The 10,138-nt window shown below is 36.7% G+C and overlaps 1 protein-coding gene across 1 annotated transcript in view; it reads left to right on the top strand.

Annotated features, from left to right (window-relative positions):
• kita (KIT proto-oncogene, receptor tyrosine kinase a) overlaps positions 1-8,580 on the top strand; it is a 45,398-nt gene extending 36,818 nt beyond the window's left edge. Inside the window, exons 20-21 of the mRNA XM_015345906.2 lie at positions 3,530-3,635; positions 4,297-8,580. Coding sequence (XP_015201392.1) covers positions 3,530-3,635; positions 4,297-4,455 — 265 coding nt within the window. The 3' untranslated portion in view covers positions 4,456-8,580. The remainder of the gene's footprint in view (positions 1-3,529; positions 3,636-4,296) is intronic.
• The last annotated feature ends 1,558 nt before the right edge of the window (positions 8,581-10,138 follow it).

The following is a 10,138-nucleotide window of genomic DNA, read 5'->3' on the forward strand; positions in this document are numbered from 1 at the left end:
CAACTTTGACCGGAATTCCAAAGTGGCATCACAGAGTATCCTTCTTGGAGACTGTGAGCACACTTCTGTATGGATAAGAGGTAAACAATTAACTATTATATACATCTGCACGGTTAAGACTATTTACGTTAGCAGGGTGACTTAGTGGACTTAGCCTGCTCTGCAGTGCACCTGGCGAGGGCGCTACATTAATTTCTATTGAGTGGGCCATGATTGCATTGATATATGTAGCACTTTTTTCTTTTGTGCAAGGTAGTCGTGCTTAGCCAAGCAATTAAGTGTTTTTAATAGGTGGCACTGGAAGAGTGAGAGCTGAAGACGATGTGGAAAATCGCACAGCAGAAAACTCAGAACAGGAAAAAAAATGATGAAAAATGAAGAAAATGAGTTTTTTTTAACAAAAGCTACAGGAGCTAAGAGGCCAACAATCTACCCTCCAAAAAGCCAACATTGTGAACCAGAAGGCACTTCAGGCATCTTTTGTCATAACTAACTGGATTGCCAAAACTGGGAAGTCACACACGTTAGGTGACTTTTTTCTTACCGTGCGCTAAGGAAACGGTTTCAATCATGCGTGGGAAAAGCACTTCATGGCAGCTGGCATTGATACCAGTGTCAAATGAAACTGTGTCTAACTGCATTGGGCATATGGCAAGGGATATGGAAAAGCAGGTGATCTCTAAGATAAAATGAAGTGTGTAGTTTTCTTTAGAACTTGACGAGACCACTGATGTCTCCGGAGATGCACAAATGCTCGTTTACGCCAGATTTGTTGAGGAGGAAGAAATTAATGAGGATTTTTTGTTCTGTGGTCCTCTTCCCAAGTGTGTCACTGGCGCTCAACTTGTCGTTTGGCCGGACACATATGTACGTGAGCATGAAATTGACTGGGATAGGTGTGTGGGAATCTGCTCAGACGGTGCACGAGCTATGACTGGCAAACACAATGGGCCAGTCTTGAAAGTACAGGCCATTGCTCCGTTCGCTTTGTGGAGTCATCGTATGATTCATAAACAAGCCCTCACACCTGAGAAAGTGCCCCCCGAACTCAGACAAGTAATGGATGCACCTGTTTGTACTGTAAATTCCATCAAGGCCAGTGCAACAAGTGCACAACATTTAAAGATTATTCCAGAAATTAAGAATAGGATGACTGGAGAGGCAGCCTTAAGCTACTACGCACTCAAACTGTGGAATAGTATTCCTAAAAATATTAGAGAGGCTGCCTCTTTGGATATTTTAAACGGCAGCTCAAAACGTACTTTTTACTCTTGCTTTTACATGATTTGTCTTGTATAATTTCAGTGCTATTTGTATTGTTTGTGGATGGTTCTTTTAATTTGTTATTGTTGCTTATTATAAGTTCCTTAAAGTTTACTTAACTAAATTTTTTGGTAACTAGCACTTTGAGGTGCAAAAAAGTATATGAAAGGTGCTATATAAATAATAATAATAATTATTATTATCATTATTAAGTGAGTAGGCTTACAATTGATACAACTTGACAATTTTTAAATCTGTGTGTGTGTGTGGAAGGGGGGGTTGAAAAATATTTTTAACCCCAAAAAAATGGTCGCACTCTCGAAAAGGTTAAGAACCCCTGTCTTAGGAGATAAGTGATACAAGGATCTCACCCTGGTTTCTCTCAACAAATGGCTGAAAATCTGTTTCAATTTGGCTGGATTTCAAAGAATTGCCTCCTGTTCTCAGATGTAAATTGATTTTAAAATAGTTTTCACTTTTGTTCTTTGGTTCATTGGATCCTTGCAGAATATTGCAAGTTTGCATATTTGTCATATCGTCGTTTATATTTTCACATAAATATTCTAAATGCTGGAGCCGTGGTAGCTCAGATGGCAGGGGTGTCTAGTTTATGACCGGAAGGTCCTGGGTTCAATCCCCAGGTAGGGGCAAGCGATGTAGCTCTGATTCCTTCCAGACGGCTCCTAGGTCCACTCAGCCTGCTTCCCAAATGAGTACTGGTGGTTAATCCTTCTGGGGGTAACAGGCTGGCTGGTGTGTGATGCTGACCACATCTCCTCCATCTCCAGTGTTGGATGGTCAAAGAAAAATGCTGGCCCTTGCCCCCCATTCCCCTGGGCCTTTATGGCCTGAAAAGGGACCTGCCTATCTAATCTGAATGCTAGGTGTTCTTTACATTTCCCTGTATTCAAAGCAACTGTGTCAATCAAGAAAAGGTCTGGTTAATAGTAGTAGTGTCTATTGGTTTTTTGTCTGACATTAATGAGAGATTGAAACATTCCTGTAGTAATACCTTGCAAAAATTAATCAAAATATCTGTATTGTTTGGAGTGAGTTCTATTACACATTTTAAAATCCTATCCAATTCATTGTTTAGTTTATTTTAGGGAACTTCACCTGGTGTTTTATAATGCACTAGAAATTCCTGTAAGCACACATCATGATTAATCTGAGAGAGAAGTAAATAATGACAATTTCCTTAAGTACTGTGCAATTGCATTAGCATCTGTTTTGTAAAAACAAAGGAATAGTGCTGTGTAAAAAATATAATATTATTACACTGTACATGTTGTAAAAGTAATAAAACATTATATTACGATGAATAATATTTAAGTCCAAGACTATAATAAGAGGAATAAGGATAGTTATATGTCTTTTATCTTCTTCAAAAAAGCATTTCATGTCTGTGGTGCGCAGCAGCAGAATGCAGGAGGTTGAGGTTTTGAGGTTACATGGATTTCCATGCTTGTGAAGAAAATGACCCGATGGTAGCATGTAGATAATGATTCGTCTGGCTGGAACTGTGGCATGCTAGTTAGCTCTGTTGCCTCACAGGGGCTGCGTGGGATTTTGACAAGTGTTTCTGGTGGTCTGTGCTGCAGCCCCATAGACCTGGGGTTCAGTTTTATCTTGAGGTACCTGTCTTTGTGGAGGCCACATGCCCCCCATGTTCATGTTCATATGGGTTTTACTGAGTGCTCTGGGGGTCCCTGGGATTTTATACTTGGGTAGTTTGTTCCATGTACTGTTATGGGACTACATGTGGAAAAACAGTGTTTCCTAACCTAGACCTGGAGAATGCCTGTGTCCACTGAGATCTTTCTTGATTAAGGTTATTGAGAAATTAAGGTTTTTAGTAATAGCATGAACCTGTGGCAGAAGCTGGGTTTCAACAGTTCCCTCATTTAAACAGTTATAAAGTTAGAGATTGGCACAGTGTCAATATCACCTGTTTCTTCATATCATTCATTGATATCTGGAGTTCTGTTTACTACATTTCTTGATAGTTATACACAGAAAAGATGACTTCTGGAACTTAGAGCTGATTGCAGAAAATTGTTAAAATCTAGGTAAGCTAAAGATTCAATAATTTTAATTAAGAGTTTGTTTGGAACACAAAGAGAAGAGCCAGAGATATGGACCAGGGCTGGGAAAAACTGAATGAACTTGACGGGCCTCTTCTTTGTGCATTCATTGCGCCATCCACGTCTTTCTGATGTTCTTTTGGAGTTTTTAATTTTATTTTGTATATAACACTTTCTTACAGGTATGAAATAATGAAGGCTTGCTGGGATACAGACCCTCTTCAAAGACCATCATTTGCAAAGATTGTTGAGATGATTGAACTTCAGCTGTCAGACAGCACTAAACATGTGAGTTAATTTGTCTGTATTACTCATTTTTAGTGATAGTGTATTTGTGTTGCCCTTAATCTGAATGAGAAGGAAATCAGCAAAGATCTAAGCAACTGATTGTAGTTTGCTGTACTTATGGATTTGTTCAGATATGCTATTAGTAATAAAATGTCACAGATAAAATACATTTGACCTTTAATAGCAGAGGTAACATATAATTTGGAATTATCTCGACCTTATGTCAAACTGTCCTTATGTTTATTCCAAGACATTTCCATAGGACATTTCCAACAATTATAAGCCTTATAAACCATCAAGAAGCTTAGGAATTTACATATTTCTTCAGAGCTTGCTTTTCACTTTAAAGTTTGTTGGGTAGTAAGGAGACATAGCATTTAACTTCTGAGAGTAACCAACAATCCAATGGAGACCTGGCCAGTACCATTTTTAGCTTGCTACTTACCAGTCTGTCTCCTACTGGAATTTGTACGATAGGGTCACAGGTTTACAGACTTGCTTCATTATTACATAATCATCCCTTTTTCTCACTATAAATTATTATTCTTTACATGGTTGTAAGAAAATTGGTAAACCTTAATCCCTGGCAAATGGCAGAAGAGTTAGTCTCGTAGAGAACACAATGTAAAACTATTTGTTTTCCATTTGGTTTATTTTTCAGATTTACTTAAACTTCTCCAGTAAGTTTTCAAACATAGAGGAGCTGCACTCCCATTTCTGGCGGCTCAATTCCGTTGGCAGCAGCACCGCCTCCACGCAGCCTCTCCTGGTGGGAGAAGATGTGGTCTTTGAGGATGAGCAGAGACACCAGAGAGTCTGATCCTTCTGTTGGCTGGCCTGAGCGCTAAAGGTCTACTAAACGTTTCAGAAGAGTATTTCAGATGTGCCTAAGAGAAACTGAAGGAAGCTTCTAAAGAGACAGCAAGGGGTATAAACTGTGTAATGCAGGTAGTGCTTTTAGCTGTCAGAATGTGGCTGTTGCCTTTGCTTATATATGCGATTCAGTCTCTTTGTTGTTCCTGTGTCACTCAAAGATAGTCACAAACGTTTTTCTTAAAATATTTATAATGGTTCAGATAAGCTCTCTATTAAACTTTCCATGTTTAAATGAAGCTAGAAAAAAGTTTAAACAATTATATTGTTGCATAAAATTATTGCCTGATGCACCTTTATTTAAACCACTGCTTCTAAGCCAATAGGTAGATTTAGTGTCCGTTAGACTAAAATGAAGATTTAATTTCAGAACTAACAGTATTCAAGTGAATTGCAGATGTGTGCCTATCCACCAATGCTGTATGACATGTAATAACTATGTTGTTTAACAAAATTGGCCATGTCTTTCTCTGTTGGTCAGAGTTTTATTTGGAACATTATGAAGATCTTTGGAGTAATTAGCTAGACAGTAATCTGAGGATAGTGACAAATATGCATTGAAGCTGAATACATGAGTTTGTTGTACTGTGTTCTCATGAAATGATGAAATATGTCAAATAGGAAGCACAACACATTTTTTCAAAAGCAATGTTGTTCAAAACTGGGATTTTCATCGATTTCTAGTTCATGTGGCTCGGTAATGGCACAGTTCAGACAGCTGTCAGAACACTGTGCCCTGTCACACTCCAAGAGCTCCACAAAGCCTGACAGAAGAGCTGGAGCTGCCTGAAGGAGTGGTCCATCTCTGTCATCACCGTAAACCTTCCGGCACTTGTCAGGTCCCAGGAGTCGATGTTTCACTGAAATCTGAGGAAACTCAGGGCAGCCACCACTTGGCCTATCCTGGCGCACTCTGCACGTGGGGAATTCCAGTCGACTGTCAACATGCCCAGACTGGACCTGGCTACATCTGAGCTGTAGAGCTCGAAGCTGTGCTCTGGGTGCCGTTCCTACTTGAGCTACCAGGGAGGCTGAAAGGGTCTTCTACTGGAATACTCCACACTCAGGAAACTTACATTGGCTTGTTCTTATTAGGTTAACAAGTAGTAACAAGCGAGATCCAGAAGGCAGGCTGATGTGTCTGATTGGGAAAGAAATCTTATTAATGAACCACTGAGTCAAAGTGAAATGAAACTTGTAACTAAGGATTTCAGGAATAGAAAGCCTCTCATACAAGTGCTTTTGTCTGTATGACAGATGTTTCCACCCTGGCACTGGCAGTGTGGATGGTGGTGATCCAAACGGCCTGATGTGTCCAGCTTGCATATCATGATCACATGGCACTGCAGAGCAGCAGATTTGCATCTTTCATCAACAATGATGAGCACCCCAACATAAAAAATTATATTGTAGGGTCTCAAACCAAACATGGAGCCTGCGATATAGGAGAAATTTGGGCGAGGATGCGTATTGTATGTAGTTGATATAAGAATATTGTTAACATAAGCAGCTGTTTTCTATTAATTGGTCTATGAAGATACAAGCAAACAGGCATTTTGAATAGTAAATCTAACAGACATTTTATTACATGAGCAATTTCATTTCTTTACAAGGTTAATTTGCTGTTGTGGTGGAGGGTACAGTATAAAAATGCAGAGTCACTTATAACCCTCTTTGCACATCTTGGTTGTAGTTATTTCATTGAGTGGTATATTTATTTACTTTATGCTGATACACTGACTTTTACCATAAACTTCCTGTTCTGAAAGGTGCGCTACTATACTGTACATCTTTAAAATTCAAATCTCAATTCATAAATCAAACCTGTATTGGTTTTTAATATTTTATATTATTTTCATTTTGCAAAATCTCTTTTTATGTGTACCTTATACCACAGGTTTATTCTGTAAGGATGTCAGCATAACTATCAAAATGATTGTTATTTTTAAGACATTAAAGTGAAGATATTCCACTGGATATAACTAAAGATACAGAAATATTTACTATAATTTTCAACACTGTAGCATAGCAAAATCCAAGTGTTAAATATAAATCTTATAAACTGTCATATTTAAAGTAAAACAGCCCTGTTGAGTCAGTGATCAGTAAATGGCACTGGTCTCAAACATTTTCCTCCTGTTGGAATCCTGACAGGATTGAGTTATACACAGCAAGTCCCTTGTGCTTTGTTTCCAGTTTCCTTACAAGGATGTTTCACTTCCACGTGTTGTCATTATGTGTTACTCATCACAGCCCTGAACAAGTACAAGCTTTTACTTCCTTAATCCTACAAAATGGCTTTGTGTAGATGTTTTGCACACATCAAAATCCTTTATACCATTGCTGCATTTTAGAAACTTTCAATTTGTGCTGAAAGATGTTGCTGTATATGCATCTTCAAGTAATATGAGTGTTTCTACACATTTTTAGTTACATCTTTTTGAAGTGCATATCGGTACTTGTAAGAAACTTGAAAGCAGATGCATATTATCATACAGTAGTCATTAATTAAGCCTAATGCATTCAATATATAAAATGACCGTGGACAATAAAAACTTGTCCTGTCTGGATTTCATCATTACGCCAATCGTTTTATACTACTCTGGGGCAGAAAGATTAGTGACAAAGGGTATTTTCTATCATACGCTTTGCATGGTTTCAGATTCATCTTTCAGATGTGGCAAGTTTACAGGAATACTTTTCTTCATAGATGTGCTAATATCGGTGTAGATTACCTTTTGGCAGCTAATCTATCAGAAATTAAAGATAAAGGTAAGGCTGCTTTGTAGGTTTTTTAGTTATGCTGAATATACAAATTAAACTGATGTGGGGTCAGGGCTAGTCAAGAAGGCTAACAAGTGAGTCTTGTTCTTCTTGAACAAGCAGATACTGTCTGTAGTTCCCTAAATCCAGACCAGTAGTATTTTTCCCCAATTCCAGCACCTTTTGGCTTTTTGGAGGGGTTGGGGTTTCTTTTTTTTCAAAACACATTATGTTAAAAAAATGCTGTCATTAAGATATTTCTGTAATTTTCTTTGGCTCTTGGCTTGATCAAGAAAATGAAGACACTGAATACATTCATTTAGCAAGAAGTTTTAAAAAATGATTATGGGAAAACTAATGCTTGTGCCTTTTAGAAACTGGAACTCGTCCAAAAAAAGGTAATAAACAGTATAGGGCTTTTTTAATCTGTAAGTATAAAATAATAAGGAAACTGGTACTGAAATTTGTCTTTTTATATATATATATAGTTCTTTGGTGTATTTTAGTCTGAACTGCCCACAGAAGTAAAAAAGAATTAGTAAAGCTCAAATCTGGAGTATATTGGACTACTCATTGGGCATAGTTTGATGCTATATTTTAGTTCTTGTTCCTTCTTTTCCTGTTGTAATTTGTATGTTTGTTTGCTTGATATAGTTGTAATTAATTTTGTTCTATTAGTTAAAATGATTCTGGAATCTTTTATACAGGAAGATCCATTTTAAGTTTACGTCTAACCGAAACATGTAGGATTGAAAAGACTGAAGCAAATACACAATCTTTCTGAGCATTTCCATTTCGGTTAAAACTATTTTAGGTTCATTTGCCTGAAACAAATGCAAATGTCAAATGACCTGACAATTTTGTCTCCATGTTTTAGTGGTTCTGTTCATTTCAAAAGTCAGTTGAGAGATATTGAGAAGAAAAGTACAAAATTTCTCTATGTGTAATTCTAGAAGCACAAACATTTGCAATGTAGAGCTATTTTCGTGTTTGTTTTTTTTGTACATCTGTAAATAAGATTTGCTTTAATGTTTACCACTATTGTGTATGTCTGTTAGCTTTTCTGTATATTTGAGATATCAGAAGTATTTCTTAGTTATTAAAAACATTTCTGTACAGTTAAATTCATGAATAAACTATTTTATGCCTCTGATGTGTATATTGGAATAAAGTCCTCCTGTTTACTGGATATACTGGTTTTTGGAGACATCTCCTCATGGAGGCTAAATCCACTGATGGTCCATATCAGCTTTTTTCCCTTGGCTTTTGCAATTAAATGTCAATAAATTTGTAAATTTTAAAAAGGAAATTTGGATTGTTCTCTGTCATTTGTACAACCACACAAACTTTGGAATATTGCTAATTATCCATGAAATAGATAGTAATTATCTATTTCCTAATAGATAATATTTTATAATAGATTGACTTATTTTAAAGGCTTTAAGGCATGGACTGGGCAGCAAACATGTATATACAGCATATCATACAGTGAACACCTTACGGGCAGATCTCATTTTGTTTTGTGTGCTTGAAATAATACCACACTCATCACAATTCAGCAATGTGGGGGAAAAAAAATGTTTACTGTTTATCTTAAACTATCCAGGGAATCTATTGAACACAGTAACCTATGGCACATTCTGCAATACTACAACTATTTATTAAGAACAATTAAATTGCCTTCGTTAACTCGTGAACAACTGTATATCTCAACAGGATAGCATTTTTTAAATTTGGCACAGTGCTCCCTATCAAATGTAAACATTTTATCAAATTAAATCAGTTAGCTGAACTACAGTATATATTGAAAGCAACTAACCACAAAGTAGCGTTCATGCTGAATTTTCATACATTTCAAATATCTAGAATAACCTTAGATTACTTGCATTTTTATATTTTAGTTTATCTTCAGATTGGTAATAATAGAGTAGAATAGTAGCAGTAGAACAGTGGGTAATCATAGCTTGTAAAAATGGTTCCGATTGGCTGGGTTTACAGGCTACTGCCATTTCATTCTGGTGTGAGAAATAAAAAAATCACACCTGTATACCATAATATACTTCAACATTCATAAAATACAAATATCCATAACCCTTTGCTTTTATACTGTTTAAGACCTGAGCTTTTATACATTTGACTACTTATAGATCATGTACTGTATATATAAAAAACAGGCACTTAAATTTGAAATGTATATTTTTTTAATAAGCAGTGCGCAACATTTCCATAATCATGATCACAAGACCAAATTCAAAGGCAAAGCAAGAGCATTGACAGTCATTTCAATAGACTTCTACAGAATCAAGAGTGAAACATGAACCAGAGGAAAAGCGAATGTGGATTAAAACTGAACTGAGGGACATTTTTTAAAGCAATCCAGGCAATTGCAATTCAGCAATCCTGACAATTTTGTTGAGACCTATACCCTGGTTTTAGGAAACAGTTGGATGAGCTCTGAACAACTCAAGATTAGTCCAAACCAAAGGAGATGAGGGGAATGACCCCTCTCTTTTGTGACCTTCTGTCTGTCCTTTTTGCTTCCTGATTTTCTGTATTAATACACTAATATAGAACAGACATTTTATGTGACGGTGTGATGGAGGAGCTGCATTATAGGCACACTTTTTCCACATACAGTAGCTCTGAATGTTACACATACAGTAAACTTTTGTCTGGTATGCTGATTAATACATGCTGAGCAAATGTATAGTTGGTGACTACAAAACTGATTTATGATAATACTCTCAAAATAACTTAAAAATACCTGAAACCCTTTTACAAAGTCACCAAAGTATGACTTAAGTATTTCTCTTTTTCCATCACACCTTTTAATTTATGTGCTATCACTTTTTTAAAGGCATGCCTTA

The sequence above is a fragment of the Lepisosteus oculatus genome, chromosome 1 (genome assembly GCF_040954835.1).
Source record: "Lepisosteus oculatus isolate fLepOcu1 chromosome 1, fLepOcu1.hap2, whole genome shotgun sequence".
Taxonomy (NCBI): Eukaryota; Metazoa; Chordata; class Actinopteri; order Semionotiformes; family Lepisosteidae; genus Lepisosteus; species Lepisosteus oculatus.